Here is a 19,928-nt window from a genome sequence, read left to right on the forward strand (position 1 = left end):
CAGCTGCCTGTGGCTCTGACTCTGACAAGCAGGTCCTGTGCAGTACATCCAGCTCTATCTGGATGCTGTGGTTTGTGTTCTGCTTAAGTATTGCGTGTCTCTGCTTGCTATTTCTTCCATCTGTAAGGAGACATTGTCCCTGGATAGAGTAAATGGAAGTTGTATTTGTTAAGCTATTCATTGTATAGTCATTTCTGGTTCGTAAATGACTGTGCAGCAGATCGGCAGAGCTTCGAGGTGGCAATCTTTCTGTGTTTTTTTGTGTTGCCTCCTCAGGCCTGGTTGCCTGGTGATTCCAGCAGCTCTCCTCCATGTCCCCACCCTGCTCCATCCCCACTTCCCCACCCCCAAATACCGCTCTGTTTGATTGTGAGATGAGAAGCCATTGGTCAGCTCAGACATTACCCATGTGACACCAATGGACACCATCTGATGGGCAGATTGGAAGCCCGGTTTTGGGGGGGGGGGGGGGGCGTTTAGGGCCTGTGGGGGCTTCTGTAGCGACAGCTTTTGTGCTCTCGTAATCTTGCCTCCCACCCCTCCCTCCCCTATCGTCCCGGCCCACCCCAGCCCACCCCGCATACCAGCCTGTTTGGTGGTGGACATTGTCCAGGCCCTTAATCCTATTGTTTTGGATAATATCCCCCCCATACCCAGTCCATTTGGCATGGCATTCTTTGGAAGAACAACAGACTGGTTCTTTATCACAGACAGGGTCTTCTAGCCTTTCATCATGGCATGTCACATTACACTCATGGAGCCAGGGCCCAATACTGTCCAATGATCCCACTGGGCACAGACGTCAATTCAACATCTATTCCATGTTGGTTCAGTATCATTTTATTGAAATGATGTGGAAACAATGTTGATTCAACCAGTGTATGCTCAGTAGGATATCTTCACCATTGTGTATAGACTACAGTCTACAGTATCTAAAGGATTGTTATTGCAGGATGGGTACAGTACAGTTACTGCACAAAGGGAACAGAACATTTTTTAACTGCCCAGTTGCCCACCCTCTTCTTTTTGTTTCAATGGGAGCTTTTCAAAGTGAAAAATGTATGGCCATTTTTAATGAAGGCTTTCATGTTCTCTGTCTTCTTTCCTCTACTTCAGAGAGAGAGAGAGGGGGAGAGGGGGAGAGGGAGAGAGAGAGCATGGTTTAGTGTATATAGATAGATAGATAGACAGACAGACAGACAGACAGACAGACAGACAGACAGACAGACAGACAGACAGACAGACAGACAGACAGACAGACAGACAGACAGACAGACAGACAGACAGACAGACAGACAGACAGTACCAGTCAAGAGTTTGGACACACCTACTCATTCCAGGGTTTTTCTTTATTTTTACTATTTTCTACATTGTAGAATAATAGTGAAGACATCAAAACTATTAAATAACACATATGGAATCATGTAGTAACCAAAAAAGTGTTAAACAAATCAAAGTATATTTTATATTTGAGACTCTTCAAAGTAGCCACCCTTTGCCTTGATGACAGCTTTGTACACTCTTGGCATTCTCTCAACCAGCATCATGAGGTAGTCACGTGGAATGCATTTCAATCAACAAGTGTGCCTTGTTAAAAGTTAATTTGTGGATTTATTTTCCTTAATGCGTTTGAGACAATCAGTTGTGTTGTGGCAAGGTACGGGTGGTATACAGAAGATACCTCTGTTTGGTAAAAGACCAAGTCCATATTATGGCAAGAACAGCTCAAATAAGCAAAGAGAAACGACAGTTCATCATTACTTTAACACATGTCAGCCAATCCGGAAAATGTCAAGAACTTTGAAAGTTTCTTCAAGTGCAGTTGCAAAAACCATCAAGCACTATGATGAAACTGGTTCTCATGAGGACCGTCACTGGAAAGGAAGACCCAGAGTTACCTCTGCTGCAGAGGGTAATTTCATTAAAGTTAACTGCACCTCAGATTGCAGCCCAAATAAATGCTTCATAGAGTTCAAGTAACAGACACATCTCAACATCAACTGTTCAGAGGAGACTGCGTGAATCAGGCCTTCATGGTCGAATTGCTGAAAGAAACCACTACTAAAGGACACCAATAATAAGAAGAGACTTGCTTGGTCCAAGAAACATGAGCAATGGACATTAGACCGGTGGAAATCTGTCCTTTGATCTGATGAGTCCAGATTTGAGATTTTTGGTTCCAACCGCCGTGTCTTTGTGAGACGCAGATAAGTGAGCGGATGATCTACGCATGTGTGGTTCCCACGTGAAGCATGGAGGAGGAGGTGTGATGGTGTGGGGGTGTTTTGCTGGTGACACTAACATTGATTTATTTAGATATGCGATATGCCATCCCATCTGGTTTGCGCTTAGTGGGACATTTGTTTTTCAACAGGACAATGACCCACAACACACCTCCAAGCTGTGTAAGGGCTATTTGACCAAGAAGGAGAGTGATAGAGTGCTGCATCAGATGACATGGCCTCCACAATCACCCAACCTCGATGAACGTTGGGATGAGTTGGAGCGCAGAGTGAAGGAAAAGCAGCCAACAAGTGCTCAGCATATGTGGGAACTCCTTCAAGACTGTTGGAAAAGCATTCCTCATGAAGCTGGTTGAGAGAATGCCAAGAGTGTGCAAAGCTGTCATCAAGGCAAAGGGTGGCTACTTTGAAGAATCTAAAACTTTTTCGGTTGCTACATGATTCCATGTGTTATTTCATAGTCTTCACTATTATTCTACAATGTGGAAAATAGTAAAAACGAAGAAAAATCCTGAGAGAGAGAGAGAGGGAGAGAGAGAGAGAGAGGGAGAGGGAGAGGGAGGCATTGTGCACTAGATGAAGTAACGATTGGAAAAGCACTGGGCAGAGTTGGCCTTACCAACACAACAGAGAGAGAGGTTGACGGAGCGAGAGAGTGTGGGCCGTTCTTGGTCACGGAAGGGAAGCGGAGCGTCGTCCGGCTGGCTGGCGGAGGGCTGGCAGCCCCTTCACAGATGGCTGCAGGTACAGCGACACACTTGGCTGATAAACAAAGGACTTCAAACGGCCAGATGTGCTGTGTGCGGCTGCCCCAGCGGGGGGGGGGGGGAGAAGGGACAGACACAGCTCACAGTACAGAGAGAGACTGGGCCAATCAAGGGAATCAACAGGAATGGAAATGACCATCACACATCTTTATGTTCTGCTTGCTGTCTTTCCTCTCTGTCTGTTTTTCCTTTATCTATCACCCTTTCTCCTTTATCTATCACCCTTTCTCCTTTATCTATCACCCTTTCTCCTTTATCTATCACCCTTTCTCCTTTTTCTTTCACCTCTCTTCTTTTTCAGCTCTTTCGTTTCTGCTGGATCACTGACTAATCACCTAGTTGGCGTTGCTCAGTCTATCGCTGACGTGTGTGTGGTCAACATTACCCTCAAAGACTCAGATATTACTGGCTTTGATGGTGTGTTGGAGGGTAGAGGGAACGCTGACACCAGATCACTGATTCAACTGGCCTCTGGGTCCTCCATTCGTGCTGACGGGAAAATACAAAAGCTAAAGAAAAGAATGTTCCCCAGGCCACAGTTCAGATACTTTCCCATATCTTACTTCATCCCATGATTATCTCTTTAGTGCATTTTGAAACTATAATGGCCTCATGCTTTCGTCACTGTCATAGCTGCCCGAAATAGAAAATAATGTAACTTTATGTTCAAAGAAAAATGGGATTCTTCGGGTTTTTTCTTTTACTTTTCACTCATCTTATTATATATTTCTTTGATAGCCAGTTGGTTATTATTATTTCAAGGCCTCATTCATGACTACATAGACCAGGCTTTCAGTCCTTTGAAACGACTCCTCACTTCAAAGCCTGAGGCACATGGGTAAAAACAGCTCTGCCTCACTGCTCTTAGAGCTGACCCTTCTTTTCAGAGCAAGTTAGAGAGAAAGGGGGAAGTGAAGGAGAGACCGAGGGGGGGTGGAGAGACCCATGGGCCTCCGTGGTGCTCTCAGAGGTCGTGGGGGGTGCAGGGGAGGAGGAGGGGAGTGCAGAAGGGTTGCAGGGGTGCACCCGTCTCCTCTAACCTGTCTCCTCACATTGAGCATTAATGGCACACACACACTCAAACACACGTGCAGGCACCCCTCGTCCTCCATGATGGGCCGTGGCAGCTGTGCGCTCAGGCAGGGGGCTAGCAAAAGCTCTGGCTTTTCAGAGAATGCGCCTCAGAAAAAGGGCAAGACCTGACCTTTAGATATATGAAAGCTTGTCCTCCATCTCCGGCGCTGCAGGACTGTTGTTTTTGCCTCGTTAACTTCCTGAAATAAACAGAGTCAGGGAGTTGAGGCCTGGCCTCCGCCCTAGTAGCTGATATGGTGCTTATTGGCTTGCAGACAGTGTGGTCACTAACAGTGATGCTTGGCTATTTACATAGCGGGTTTTGCATGTTATGTGTATTTGCAGATCTGGTTTCAAATGCATTTTGAAATGATTTCAAATACTTTAGCTGGACTTGATTGAGCTTGCCTGGAGCAATGGAAGTTATAGAATAGTGTAAGTTCGCCCATCGAGCACTCCAGGCAGGCTAAAGCAAACCATCAAAGTATTTGAAGGATTTTAGATTTGTACCCAGGTCTGGTTATTTGTGAGCATACTCACTGTAAATATCCTTGAAGACCTTATGTTGCCTAGGCTGTGAACCAGACTGTGTGGAGAGCTGAGTTGGCTGCTTGGCTGGTTTCCCTCATTACCTCAGCAGTTATGTCACCAGACAGTCTCTGCCATGTTTAGCGCACATTGCGTTGAAAACTCTACACCCTCCTCAAATGGTAGGTGTAATTCACGTGAGTTGGTGTGTGGCCGTGCCTGTCTGCTTGATATGGGTCTGTTGCTGTGGCCTCTCCTGGATTCTGTGAAGAGAGTGGGAGGGTCTTCCAGAGAGGAAGCTACTCCCCTGTTCAGAGAACCACCAGTTAGTTCATTGGAACAGGAACCAAGCTGCTAAATTACTCTGCACCATGGCCCTTTCCTGGTCTTCAGCTCAGTTTCAACCCCCTCCCCTGAAATAGCATGCCCCTTGTCACCTGGGGAAGCATGTGTGCCATGCTCTGCCCCATCTCTAAGTTCTATGTGACAACAGAAAGGAATAGGAGGAGGTGGAGGGAGACAAGGAATAAGGAAAGGAAAGGCTAACCACACGTGGGTATTGATTGTTTGCTCTGGCGTGAGGGATAAAGAGCTTCAAGACAGGGGCTGTTGTCCCCTCCACGGCTGGCCATCTCAGAGCAGAGCAGGGAGTGGGAGTAGCACTAGTCTCTTATCATTATCCGACACATTGACTCAATGGCGTCCCTACAACACATTCTGTCTGTCAGTCCAATCTGCACTCCAGCAGACAAGACCAGGCTAATAGGCCAGCCCACTTCCTCGAAAATGCTGCTGCTCAATATCAAACATGTTTTGAAAACACCTTGCCTACCTCTCTGCTGATTGGTCGCTGGGTAACTTATCGGGTATGACTGGTTCTTCTGTGGTCGTGGTTCACCGCCCGACGAGGCAGAGACGCAGGGGCGGGCTATGGGTGTCTGTCACTCAAAATACCTGCTGGGCTTTGTGGGCACACGCACACATACACACACACTGTATTTAGTTCATTCCTGGCAGGGTGTTGAGACCAGGCTGGGCTGTACAGTTTTTCCAATGGGTGGGAGTTGTACCGGAGTACAGGCGTAGCTCCATCAGTATGTTGGAGATTAGTGCAGAGCTGTTGACCCCTGGGTTCCTCCTTGGCCCCTGGCGCCTGTGTTAGAGCGCACCCATACCCCAGGAAATGCTCCTCCATAGTGGACTGGACTGGACTGGTTGGTGCTTCTTAATGTCTCTGAAACCACAACCTATTGACAGATAATGCTATTCCAACGGGTTATGTCTCTCTCTTTTCTCTCTCTCTCTCTCTTTCTCTCTCTCTTTCTCTCTCTCTCTCTCTCTCTCTCTCTCTCTCTCTCTCTCTCTCTCTCTCTCTCTCTCTCTCTCTCTCTCTCTCTCTCTCTCTCTCTCTCTCTCTCTCTCTCTCTCTCTCTCTCTCTCTCTCTCTCTCTCTCTCTCTCTTTCTCTCTTTCTCTCTGTCTCTGTCTCTGTCTCTCTCTCTCTCTCTCTCTCTCTCTCTCTCTCTCTCTCTCTCTCTCTCTTTCAATTCAAGGGGCTTTATTGGCATGGGAAACGTGTTAACATTGCCAAAGCAAGTGAGGTAGATATTATACAAAAGTGAAATAAACAATACAAATTAACAGTAAACATTACACATACAGAAGTTTCAAAACAATAAAGACATTACAAATGTTATATTATATATATACAGTGTTGTAACAATGTACAAATGGTTAATGCACACAAGTTAAAATAAATAAGCATAAATATGGGTTGTATTTACAATGGTGTTTGTTCTTCTCTCTCTATCTATCTCTCTCTCTCTCTCTCTCTCTCTCTCTCTCTCTCTCTCTTTCACTCTCTCTTTCACTCTCTCTCTCTGTCGCTCTCTTTCATTCTCTCTTTCACTCTCTCTCTTTCACTCTCTCTCTCTCTCACTCGCTCTCTCTTTTCTCTCTTTTCTCTCTCTCTCCCTGCCATCTTCAGCACAGTATCATGGAGGGCATGGAGGATGTAAAGCCTGCTCTGCTCATAATATTGAAAATGAAACAAGTGCAAAGCCATTAAAATACTTTCCCAATGATAATCATATTAGGGTAATACAAATATGCCCCTTCGCAAATGCTATTACTATCTGTCTGCAGCCCAGTTAATTTACAAACCCAGTTGATTTTCATGTATTTTCTCTTTGATTGTTTATTGCCTTATTCCCTCTGCTTGGTATCTTTGTCTTGTTCTACTTGTCTGTTGATTGTTTGGTCTGGGTCGATAATTACATTTCATTGGAAAATGTTGGACTGATCCACACTCTGATTATGGTCTATGACAGTTAATGGTTTCTTCAGAAATCTTTACATGCCACAGGGCCAATATTGGTCGATCTTTAGATTGAAGTATGGTGGTTGATATGTTGTCTGTGTGTGTCTGTCTCTGGGGTTTTGTAACCTGGCACAGCAGCCTTTGATCAGCTCTTGCAGCACTGCAAGAACTGCACACATGCCACCTCAACATGCACACACACCATTATATCACATATGGTTAGACTGCCTTGGTGACTGAACGTTTAGGCCTACGTATCTATAGATACAAACAATAACCTGCTGTCCTGCTGCTCGTTAGGAGTGAGAGGGATAGAACATGCAGTGGAGAGAGGCCTGTCGGGTCGGTACTGTACATGGGTGATAAGCAGAGAGAAGAAAGGCAGGCTGCTTATCAGGTGTGTGTCCCTGCATGGCCTCGCTGTGTTTGCCTGGTGACCTGAAACAGTAGTTAAAAGAGAGTCGTTTTGAGAGGGATGGTGGGGTTAAATGCCTAGTGTAGCAGCAATGTTACGCTTTCTCCCTTTCTATTTTCTCTTTCCATCTTTCTGTTTCTGTCTCTCACTCTCTCTTGCTCTGTCTCGCTATCTTTCTGTTTCTCTCTCACTCTACTCTCTCTTGCTGTCTCTATCTTTCTGTTTCTCTCCCTCACTCTTGCTGTCTCTATCTTTCTGTGTCTCTCTCCCTCACTCTTGCTTTGTCTCTATCTTTCTGTTTTCTCTCTCACTCACTCTTGCTCTGTCTCTATCTTTCTGTTTCTGTCTCTCACTCTCTCTTACTCTTTGATCTGTCTTGCCCTGGGTCTCTGTCTGGCTGCCTGCCTGTCTCTCTCTCTCTTTTTCCCTCTCTCTCTCACTGTCTCTGTAGAGAGGAAGTTGGGTGCTGTGCTTTGTACAATTGCCCTGCTCGTGATTTTTCATTAATAAGAAAGACTGCTCAAATAGAGCTCATGCTGCCATCACCCTGTACCCCTCTCCTCTCTCCTCTCTCCCTCTCCCAAGGCTAGGGTTGCAAAATTCTGGGAACTTTTAATAATCTATTGAAATGTGTCTAATAAATAAACAGGCAGAGGTTAGGCTGTGGCAGAATGAAACCATGCCAAAGGTGCCTCATAGAGGTAGGTGGCTTTTTATAGCGTCTGCACTTTACATGTGAATAACAAGCTGTAATCTATTATCTAACCACTGCTGAGCGGCTGCTTTGTTTTTCGTTTAGATGCGTGTTCATGGCCACCACCTAGGTAGTAGACTATTTGTCATTCATTATAAAGAAGATTTGGAATGCATTGGCTACAAGTGACCTTATGGATTTGTGTTGTAGTGTGTGTGTATGGTAGCTAGTCCGCCAGCAGTAGTTACCTGTAGGTTGAAGAGGACCTTTGTTGTGTACTGAGGCTGTGGCCTGCTAACTAGCTGTCCCTGACTGCCTCTCTGAGGAATTATTCTATAAATAAGCTGAGATGGGAGCTATAAAAGTGGACAGGGTGGTCAATAGTGGCCTGGAGTAGTGTGTGTTTATGTGAGACAGTAGGGGAGCGACAGGCCCTAGCACCCCCTCTAAGGACCGTTCCAGGCAGACAGACTCACAAGGCCAGGCTGAATGACATGGCTTACTGGCTCGCTCCAAACAGACAATATGTTCCTCTTCACCGCTGCATTCATTTTCACCTCCAGTCCCCTGGGAGGCTGGCTTACTCTGTGCTGCTTATGGCACAGGAGAGTCTCTGCTATGGGACTTGAAGGACAGGTGTGGACAGACGGACAGACAAGAGAGTCAGACACCCGCCACGGTGTCTCTCTCTCTTGGAAGGGGGGTGGATAGCGATGACCCTGATGCTGAGTGGAGTGGACAGCAGAGAAGGGTAGGGGTTGGAGGGGTTCTGCTCCCTCTCTTCTCTCACGCCACTGTCCCCATCAGAGCCGAGGGGAGCTAATGCTTTGTCTCGACGGACAGAGGTCAAGTCATTAACCAGTGATCTGCCCCCCATGCGCTCTGATGATTCCTACAGATGCCTTAATGTCCTGGATCATCCCTAAGAGACAGACAACCCTCAGATGGGCCTCTGGTGATCTCTTGCAGACTGCACATGGACTCCTTGTCCAGTGTCCACCTTGTCCATTCTGCTGAAGGGGATGGTTCAGGACCATGGACATAGAGTTCCAGGTCTTAACTTGGACTTAGTTTCTGCTACATTCACAGAGGGTTAGCTCTGAGAAGGGTCCCGCTATGACTGAGGAAGGGTTGTGTATTTGATTCCTCCTCTCTCCTCTAGAGAAGAGTGCTGCATGGCACGTTGTCATGCATACCACTATACAGGCCTTTATTAAAACGGCCAAGCACACAGGACCTAGTCAGTCAGTAACCAGACCAAGAGGGCCTCCAGCCTTTATTTTCCCCTCCTTCCATCCTCCCTCCCGCCCTCGGCCTCCCGCGCACACTCTTAGAAAAAAAAGTGTATATATTTTTTTTTATAACCTTTATTTAACTAGGCAAGTCAGAACAAATTCTTATTTTCAATGACAGCCTAGGAACAGTGGGTTAACTGCCTTGTTCAGGGGCAGAACGACAGATTTTTACCTTGTCAGCGCAGGGATTTGACCTTGCAAACTTTCAGTTACTATTCCAACGCTCTAACCACTAGGCTACCTGCCTAATTGTATTTTTTTGGGCTGCCCCATAGGAGAACCCTTTGAAGAACCCTTTCTGGTTCCATGTAGAACCCTTTCAGTTCAATAATAAACAATGCTGGTTCCATGTAGAACCCTTGTCGAAGAACCCCTTTGGAACCCTTTTTTCTAAGAGTGCAGAATAGAGTTGATCCTCTCAAAAAGCAGATGAACCTTTGAAAGAGGACATAATCTCCCCTGAAGACATTGAACATTACCATTTCAGCATACTGCCTCTGAACAGGGGGAAATACCACTGTGGTATGCTGCTTAATTGCAGTGCACTAAAACACACCATGCTCTTTCAGGTATTTTAAATGGAGAGCCAGGCTACTCAAGGCATTCCAACATTGTAAATGTCAAACAATGGGCCCTTGACTGTTTTGTGTTTGGCACAGAGTTCAGAAATTCAAATAAATGAGGGCATTTGGAAGCTTTGTAGACTACAATGTTGGTTTAAATATAAAAAGGCAACAATTAACAACAACAAAAAGGGAGGTGGTTGTTACGTGTTCAGGGTTCAGATTTGAAACAGTTTTGAACTTATGTGGCGATTCAATACGGTGATTAATGCGTTCTGACATTCCAGTGAGGTACTATTGTGCACGTTGTTGCCTATGCATGTTGTTCAGAGATAACGTTCCAGCCGTTTGACCCCATTCTGTTTGTTCATTTAAATACTTATCTGTCTCTGAGTCAGTTACTCTTTATTCAACCCTTCAGTTGTGTTAACTGGAACTTTCCCAGCTCCCAGAGTTACCCTAGTGAGTCATGGATACGTTAAACTCGCCATGTTTAGTAAGTATTTCCTCAGAATATATTTCAGTTCAGATTCCCAAGTATTTCCTCAGAATACGTTTCAGTACAGTTTCCCAAATTAGACAAGTGGGGGCAAATGTCCTGGCTGTCGCCTACATTTCCCCATGTGGCAAGTGTCCTGGCTGTCACCTACATTTCCCCATGTGGCTCAAGTTTGGATACCTATAACAGAACAGTAACCAACAGGAGTCAATGACTAATAACTAACGTCAGTTTGAGGATAATTTCAGATGGCGATGGCGCTGCTATGGAAAGAGCAGTTACAATTTGAGCCTAAAGCCATAATCCCAAAGCTGCCTGGCCGATGCAGTTACTGTTGGTCATCCCTAATCATAGTGCTATAATCCTGGAATGTTCCATCACCATCAGAATAGTAGGCCAATGCTCCATAGTATCTTATTATCCTCCCATAGGCTCTCAGTCAGTCCCACGCAGCACCGCTGACGGTGACTAGTGACTACGGTGCCCAAATTATTTTGAGCAGCAAAGTGCCCAGCTAAGGAATCGGTGGGTAATCCAAGTGACATCTGGCCCTGGTGTCTTATGTGATTAGCTGAGTGCCTTGCTCCTAATAGCCCAGCGGACAGTCTTCATTACTCCATTACTCCATCCATCCACACGTTGTTGCCACGTTGTTACAAAGCGGCCTGGTGGGTCTAAATTCTACAGCGGCCGTCCACACAGACCAGTCCGAGGTGGGGGACAGAGAGGGGTGTCTAAGGCTATAGGGGAACCCTTATGCAAGACGAGTAGTTTGATTAAGCTTGAGGCTAGCAAATAGCCCCTAGTAATATGCTTAAAGGGATAGTTTGGCGTTTCCTCAATGAAGCCCTTTAACTGCTTCTCCAGAGTCAGATGAACTCGTGGGTACCATGGTTATGTATCTGCATCCAGTATGTAGGAAGTTAGAGGTAGTTTCACGAGCCAATGCTAACTAACTTACCACAAAGACTGGAAGTCTTCGGGTACAGCTAGCGTGCCAAGGGCAAGGACCTCATTGCCAAAATCCCGAACTATTCCTTTAATCAACTAGCCTACAGGCGTCGGCTTCAGTGTGCAGCATTAAGGTGAAGACCAGATGACCGTTAGGATGACCAGTGTCCCTGGCTATATCGGGTCAGACAGACATTTGTTAGGAGGGAAGGGAGGAGGAAGAGGAGGGAGGAAAGGAGATGGAGGAGGATGAAGAGGAGGAGAGGAGATTTGCAGTGAATTAATAATCTATCAGAACTCAAAAATCTAATAATGACAGAGTGACTAAGCACGTCTCCTCCCTCCGCTCCCTGTCCCAACACACTCCTGAATCATCATTTTGGGAACGTTTCAGGAACTCCTCCGAAACGTTGGGGAAATGTTCTACTCATTAGCTCCTGGACCTCTGCACAGCCTCTTCTCTTCGGAGTCACTGTGTGTTGAGTCATCTATAAGGAGACAGGAAAGCATGATTGGTTTTAGCATTTGGCTAGGGCTATGTCTGGTACTGTATATACTGTACTCACTGTGTGCATGCGTGGGTGTGTTTTAGGATTTTGAGTATGTGTGTAAGGATTTTGTTTATTTTTACAAATGGCAATGTGAGTTGAAGTGAAGATGTACACGGTGGTGGCTCTTAAATTTGTTAGTACACTAATTCGGGGTACATGGGAGACTGTAAATATAGCAGTACCGAGGCCTGCATGTAAGCAAGCGTGTGCTGCAACAATCATTTCAGTGCTACAAACATCATTGCTAAAAACCCTGTTTGAGCTGGTTATTTCTGTGCCGTTTTTTGCTTCTGAGGCAGCCGATTCCCATGAGCTCAGTGCCTCGCAGTTTACCGGTTTTGATTTGTCGCCTTCAGGATCTGCGGTTAAGATGGAGTTCAAATGCTTCTCTGTTGTTTCGAAAGTAGATGAAGGTTTTTCTCTCTCGCTCTCTTTCTATGTACCAACAGATGCAGGGTCTGAGTTGTCATTTAGCTTTTTGCGGAGGAAAGTTCTGTCATTCCTTGAAACATTTTGGTTCACATTTCTGTATTCCTCTGATGATTCTCTGAGCTCCCTATGAATGAGTATTCGAAAGACCTCTGTTTACATTAGTCCAGATGGGAACAGAAGAGAAATGGTATTTCCTCTGAATATATATCATATCTATATAGTCATCATTCATACACAAAGTTCCTGTTTAAACCTTACATGTATCCTATAATGAAGCACGTCCCAATACTGGATTTAAGTGATAATGCCCTTGAAGCCTGTGTTTGGAGGATATATTGGCACGGGTGTTGCCAATATATCCTACAAACACGGGCTTTGAGGGCATTATCACTTTTATACAACGGGTTACCAACATATTCAAGAAATGATTTACATATTTTCATTAAAAACGTAATTTTGATTAATTTATTCATACTATTTCATCCTACTATTTCATCCTACCCAAGCCGGCTGGTCGTTCGTTCTATTGGTTCGGTTGCCAGAGATGCGACTCAGTCATTCAGTCTTTTTGTTCTGTATCTATGGACAGTCGTTCATTCTAAATGTTCCATTGCCATACTGGCTGGCAACATTCTTATCCCTTGCTTGCTAGCTAGCCAACTACGGCTAACTTACAGTCACGTCAAACAGTGCAGACAGAATAACAACAGTAGCTGCATCTGTTTAAGCTGTTTTCTAGTGATATTTATTTGGATACATCCATAACAATGAACTAATGAGGCACGATTTCGCCTGGCATAGAAAATGTGCTCTCTCGTCAGGACACTGTTGTTCAGAGGAGCTAGCCAACAACACAGCTAACACAATCACTTCAAACTGAAGCTGGAAAGACTGCAAACTAGCTGCACTTCATTTCGATTGACCTTTTTTCAATTTACATTTCTTTGTATATATCCATAAAAATTACGCCAGCTGATTCATGATTTCGACTGGCTGAGAAACACTGCCTGCCTCTCTCTCTCATCCCGACTCTCGACCCCTACTTGTTCATTACTATGGGACAGTTGGAGATCGAATTTGAATATTGAAACAATGTTGCAAATGTCTGAGAGACATACAATAAGGTTTATACAAATCTCTACTGTTGAAAACTAAATGTTAGTCTAAAAGAAATGTGAGATAATGTCTAGATGCTTTTTACAGTGGAGATCAAGTTTCTAACTTCCCTGCCTGGGCTGATGAGACAGTGGATTGCGCAGTCAGATGGAACAGAGTAAATAGGCATTTTAACGTCATAGATTTAGCCAGTGGTAACTTGTGGAATAGACACCGTCTGGAATGCGCTTCTAACCAATCAGCATTCAGGATTAGACCCACCCGTTGTATAAATACTTTTAAAACATCTATGCACACATTTCTCTCTCTCTTGCCATGAATAGCATACATGATACTTAGTTATGAATATTTGCCTTAAACTGTGAAATAACCAATGTGAATCTAAGTGTCCAGTGTACGTGTCGGTTGAGTGAGGCATTGATGTGTCAGCATGGGCCTAGCTGAACGCTGTAACGACCAGCCCTGACCTAAGCGCTCTTTATTTAAAGACGCCGCTCGTGTTTCAAGCACTGTCTCACATTCCTACCTCTCACTTTTTATCTCTCCCACTCCCTTCTCCCCCTCCCCTCCTTTTTTCCAGGTATGGCCTCGCAAGTGCAAGTCTTGTCCCCTCACACTCTCCAGTCAAGTGCCTTCTTTAGCGTGAAGAAGCTGAAGGTGGAGCAGAGTTCATACTGGGATATGACAGGGTACGGCACACACAGCAAAGTCGTCTACAGTCAGAACAGCAAGCAGCAAGTGTCGCACGCCACCCCTCTTGGCATCAACTCCTCTCTGCCCTACGAGCAGCCAGCGCTCATCTTCCCCTCTAGCGCGGGGCACATCGTGGTCGCCTCGGCCAGCAGTACCTCGGGCACCGCAGGGCCTCTGGGACCTCTGTTGGGCTTGGCCAGTAGCAGTAGCGGCAGTGGAGGCGGAAGCGGAGGAGGAAGTGGTGGAGCCATCCACAACCTGACCCGTCGCAGCACCGTCAGTCTGCTGGACACCTACCAGCGATGCGGGCTTAAGCGCAAGAGTGAGGAGCTTGACAACAGCAACAGCAGCGTGACGATCATCGAGGAGCACGGCAGCGGCACAACGATGATCCAGAACGCAGCCAGCGGGGCCGCTGTGGCCATCGCCACGGCAACGGCCACATCGACAGCCACCTCCAAGAACAGTGGTTCCAACAATGAAGGGGACTACCAGTTGGTGCAGCACGAGGTGGTCTGCTCCATGACCAACACCTACGAGGTGCTAGAGTTCTTGGGCAGAGGCACCTTCGGCCAGGTGGTCAAGTGCTGGAAGAGAGGCACCAACGAAATTGTTGCCATCAAGATCTTGAAGAACCACCCGTCATACGCGCGCCAGGGCCAGATCGAGGTGAGCATCCTGGCCCGGTTGAGCACGGAGAGTGCAGACGACTACAACTTTGTGCGTGCCTACGAGTGCTTCCAGCACAAAAACCACACGTGCCTGGTGTTCGAGATGCTGGAGCAGAACCTGTACGACTTCCTCAAGCAGAACAAATTCAGTCCACTGCCGTTGAAGTACATCAGACCGGTCTTGCAGCAGGTGGCCACGGCCCTGATGAAGCTCAAGAGCCTGGGCCTGATTCACGCTGACCTGAAGCCGGAGAACATCATGTTGGTGGACCCCTCCAGGCAGCCGTACCGCGTCAAGGTCATCGACTTTGGCTCGGCCAGCCACGTGTCCAAAGCTGTGTGCTCCACCTACCTGCAGTCCAGATACTACAGGTAAGAGCAGTTTCTATCACCTTGATTTAATCAGGAAATCCCACTGAGATCAGAAAACCTCTTTCCCAAGAGAGATCTGGCAGTTGGTTTGATAAAAAATGGGGTTTGAAAAGGTTTAGATGGGACAGCTCTGTGCCAGTCTTATGAGGTGTAGTTGGTTAGGGTCTCTCCTTCTCCTTCTCCCTCTCCCTCTCCCTCTCCCTCTCCCTCTCTCTCTCTCTCTCTCTCCTCAGTGTTAACCCTCCCCCTTTCCGCTGTGAGATGCGGGGACAGTAAAAACTCTGAGGCTTGCTGAGAAACCAGCTGCTTATCGTGTTTAATATGATAAAACACCCATGTTGTGGTGCTGCTTTGAAGATTAAGAAGGCAGGTCTGTTGAGTAGTGTGCTGCTTTACAGCGTGGCGGTAACAGCGCCACAATGACAGCACCAGGGAAATATTTGCCGCAGAGACATTTTCGGTCTCAAACACTAGTTTCTGAGAAAAATGTGTTTGATGTTGTGTTATTAGAAAAACAAGCCAGAGAAACCCCTCATTGAAGAGGGACTGTAAACATGTAGAGGGACTGTAAACAGTCCGCTCCCCCCGCCCCACCGAGGCTCTCATTTTCCCCGGGATGGAGATGTGGGGTCAGGCTGAGTTCTTCATCCCTGTAATCCACACCAGCGGGCCCAGCATTAGAAACAGATGACTCGCTGGGTAGGGCTTTCTTCTCCCCTACTTCTTAAAGTATGTTTTGCCTATAGCAAACTCCGCTGTTTGGGCTACACCGCGTTGGTGGGAGCGAGAAGTCTAATAGTGTTCACACAGAGAGCAGCTTTGTTGCTGTTTAGGCACTGCCTAGTCTGGGGAGAGCAGGTGTGAGGCACAGTAAGCACACACACACACACACACACACACACACACACACACACACACACACACACACACACACACACACACACACACACACACACACACACACACACACACACACTCTGCAGAGAGGTGATTATGTTGATAATGTGTTGGTGTGAGATGTTTATTTTATATCTGCCATGGCAGATTATTGTTTTCTGCAGCTTATGTAGATGATAGAGAAAGGTGTTTAGACTTGAAAGGGACTTAGAGTAATTGATATCAACCTGAATGTGTGTCATTTAAAAGCTTGTTCTGGAATTATCTCACATAAGACCATATGATATACATTTTTATAGAGTGCTATGCCTCCATTTCATTTGAAATGGAAATGAGGTTAATAAGAAAAAACCCTCTCATCATGATCTAACACTCTATATGTGTCCCAACAGTCTCTTTAGTTGGAGAACGAGGTAGAGGCTAACCGAAATATGCAAATGGTATGTAGAACATTTTAGAAATCAATAGAAAATGTAAAGCTGAAATGTCTTGAGTCAATAAGTGTTCAATACATTTGTCACGGCAAGCCTAAATAAGTTCAGGAGTAAAAATGTGCTTAACAAATTGCATAATAAGTTGCATGGACGCATTCTGTGTTCAATAATAGTGGTTAACATTATTTTTGAATAACTACCCAATCTCTGTACCCGACACATAAAATTATCTGTAAGGTCCCTCAATTGAGTAGTGAATTTCAAGCACAGATTCAACCACAAAGACCACGGAGGTTTTTCAATGTCTCGCAAAGAAGGGCATCGATAGGTAGATGTGTAAAAACAACAGACGCTGAATATCCCTTTGAGCATGGTGAAGTTATTCTTTAGGCTTTGGATGGTGTATCAATACACCCAGTCACTTGAAAGTTGCCAGAAAAGAAGGAAACTGCTCAGGGATTTCACCATGAGGCCAATGGTGATTTTAAAACAGTTACAGAGTTTAATGGTTGTGATAGGAGAAAACTGAGGATGGATCAACTCATTGTAGTTACTCCACAATACTAACCGAAATGACAGAGTGAAAAGAAGGAAGCCTGTACAGATAAAACATATTTCAAAACATGCATCCTGTTTGCAACAAGGCCCTTATTACTGCACAAAATGTGGCAAAGAAATTAACTTTAGGTCCTGAATACAAAGCGCTATGTTTGGAGCAAATCCAACACAGCTAGTGGTGGCCCGTCATTCAGTGCCTCACCTATTTTGAGACCCACATTTTTAGAAGAAAAAATATATATATATATTTTTTGGGGGGGCATGTTATTTTGGCATTAATACGTGTCACATATCAGTTTGTAAACTATGTAAAAAAATGTATATCATTGAATTAATAAAGCCGCGTACAAACATGGTCTCTTTTTTGTTTTCTTGAGTAAGGCAGCTCCAACATGCAGGTGTTTCAGCCTAGCTCAGTGCTTTCTGTGGTGGTGGGGCAAGCCAGCAGAAAATACGGAGCATGGCGCTGATTGGCTCAGTGTTCTGTCACTCATGGGGACACTACCGTCACAGGCCAAGTCTAAGTCCTTAGTAAGAGAAGACATCAAAAATTTCAGGCCTTTGGCTCCTGCCATAGAGTTATATTATAAGTACCCTTCCAAGAAGACTCAAGGTCATTGGCCACAGATAAAATGACTTCAAATAACATTATATCTACAGTAGCTTTGATTGGAATGATCATGTCAACATCTTACTTCCAAAATCTTAGCTAGCAGTCATCATCATGAATCAAGTCGCCAAACCCACTGGCTCCAGGTCATCTATAAGTCTTTGCTAGGTATAGCTCCGCCTTATCTCAACTCACTGGTCACCATAGGAACACCCACCCGTAGCACGCGCTCCAGCAAGTATATTTCACTGGTCACCCCCAAAGCCAACACCTCCTTTGGCTGCCTTTCCTCCAGTTCTCTGCTGCCAATGACTGGAACGAATCACAAAAATCACTGAAGTTGGAGACTTATATCTCCCTCACTAACTTTAAGCGTCAGCTGTCAGAGCAGCTTACCGATCGCTGCAGCTGTGCCCAGCCCATCTGTAAATAGCCCATCCAACCAACTACCTACCTCATCCCCATATTTGTTTTTGTTTTTCTGCTCTTTTGCACACCAGTATTTCTACTTGCACATCCTCATCTGCACATCTATCACTCCAGTGTCAATTGCTAAATTGTAATTACTTTGCCACTATTGGCCTATTTATTGCCTTACCTCCTTACTTCATTTGCACACACTGTATACAGATTTTTCTTTTGTGTTATTGACCGTACATTTGTTTATCCCATGTGTAACTCTGTGTTTTTGTCGCACTGCTTTGTTTTTGTCGCACTACTTTGCTTTATCTTGGCCAGGTCAGAGTTGTAAATGAGAACTTGTTCTCAACTGGCCTACCTGGTTAAATGAAGGTGAAATTTAAAAAAAGAAAAGTCTACAATCTGTTGGCAAATTCTTTTTAATCCTTGTCATAGGGCTCCCGAGTGGCGTAGTGGTCTAAGGCACTGCATATCAGTGCAAAAGGTGTCACTACAGTCTCTGGTTTGAATCTAGACTGTATCACATCCGGTCTTGATTGGGAGTCCCATAGGGCGGTGCACAATTGGCCCAGTGTCGTCTGGGGTAAGCCGTCATTGTAAATAAGAATTTGTTCTTAACTGACTTGCCTAGTTAAATAAATAGTGAAGAGAATTTATAGGTCAATTGTATGGGTGCTCATTGGCCATTGGACATACACAGCAAGTTGGAAATTGCCACCTTCCTTCCTGTTTAAGTGAGGTGAGGTGAGTCCAAAAATGTATTGTATACTGCTGCATAAATTATATAATATGCCAGGGAGATATGTATACTGTAGCTAAGAAAGTAATACTAAGTGTACGTTGTGTACTAAGCTGTTAGTAGCCCATGTGCCTCACCCTAATAACTTGGTCTATTTCTCCAACGCAGTATTGTAAACACATCGTTCGTGGCCGGTGTGTGATTGTTTGCAGAATTCTTTCTGTACAGCTTTGACAGTGCTACTGATAGTAGTGGTAGCGCTTGGCTTGCACATGCAAATTCAGCTCACACAACATTCTATAATAGAATTGTCTTATTTGACGTGTCAAATTAAAAGCTTATTTAACGAGTCAAATAGTGTTATTTGACGTGTATCTTTATGACACGCAAATACCCAAACGGCATTCAATGTGCCTCACGCTAATAATTTGGTCTATTTTCACCTCTTAATTTCGCTTACTGTTCTAACTTGGTGGTGCACATAGCCTACAACCTGTTTTAGAGAAATGTAATCATCGAATAATGTAAGAGCTTTCATTGTCTGCTTATATGCCCCCTTTATTTATAATACGGTTTTGACTTGGTGTACAAGGAGAACACTGTAAGAACGGCCCATGGTCTGAATTGTGTCGCAGTACATTTCAAAAGTGCTGAACAAATAGTTATATTGACTATGTCCGTCGTCGCTCGCTCATTAATGTCTTAATCAAAATTACGGATTGCCTCTTATCCGCTTATCGTCCCCTTATGCCATAGTTTGTACATCTCAATTATCAGTAGAAACCACATTTGTTTAAGCAAGTCAGCCATATCAGCTATGTTTTTTTTAAAGGCAGTAAATGAGGCTGAATGAACTGTTTCGCTGCCAGACAAGGCTCCGCTGATAGCCAGGTGTAGCAGTGGTAAGGTGTTGGGATTCTGCTGTTGGGACAGCTTTATGTAGGCCCTAACAGTTTGTGGGCACCGTTTGCCACCGTTATAGTGCAAATAATGTAGTGTTTAGTGTTGTGTTGTGTAGTGGCTTTGCTGGCATGCATCCCACATATTTAAAAGAAATTCCCCACCAAGATTGACATGCTAAAATTGC

General features: G+C 45.1%; 1 protein-coding gene and 1 long non-coding RNA gene across 8 annotated transcripts in view; one reads left to right on the forward strand and one right to left on the reverse strand.

The window, feature by feature from the left end:
• Positions 1–19,928, forward strand: part of LOC139540204 (homeodomain-interacting protein kinase 2-like) — a 95,175-nt gene that overhangs the window by 4,575 nt on the left and 70,672 nt on the right. For all 7 annotated transcript variants that reach the window (XM_071343828.1, XM_071343829.1, XM_071343826.1 and 4 more), the window contains exon 2: positions 14,028–15,183. In XM_071343828.1, the coding sequence (XP_071199929.1) occupies positions 14,028–15,183 (1,156 nt within the window). The remainder of the gene's footprint in view (positions 1–14,027; positions 15,184–19,928) is intronic.
• On the reverse strand, positions 775–5,942 carry LOC139540200 (uncharacterized). The gene is made up of 3 exons (XR_011668119.1): positions 5,445–5,942; positions 2,863–3,049; positions 775–1,110 (listed from the first exon to the last, which is right to left on the reverse strand). It is a non-coding gene; the product is annotated as an uncharacterized lncRNA (long non-coding RNA).

This window comes from Salvelinus alpinus, chromosome 15, assembly GCF_045679555.1.
Source record: "Salvelinus alpinus chromosome 15, SLU_Salpinus.1, whole genome shotgun sequence".
Taxonomy (NCBI): Eukaryota; Metazoa; Chordata; class Actinopteri; order Salmoniformes; family Salmonidae; genus Salvelinus; species Salvelinus alpinus.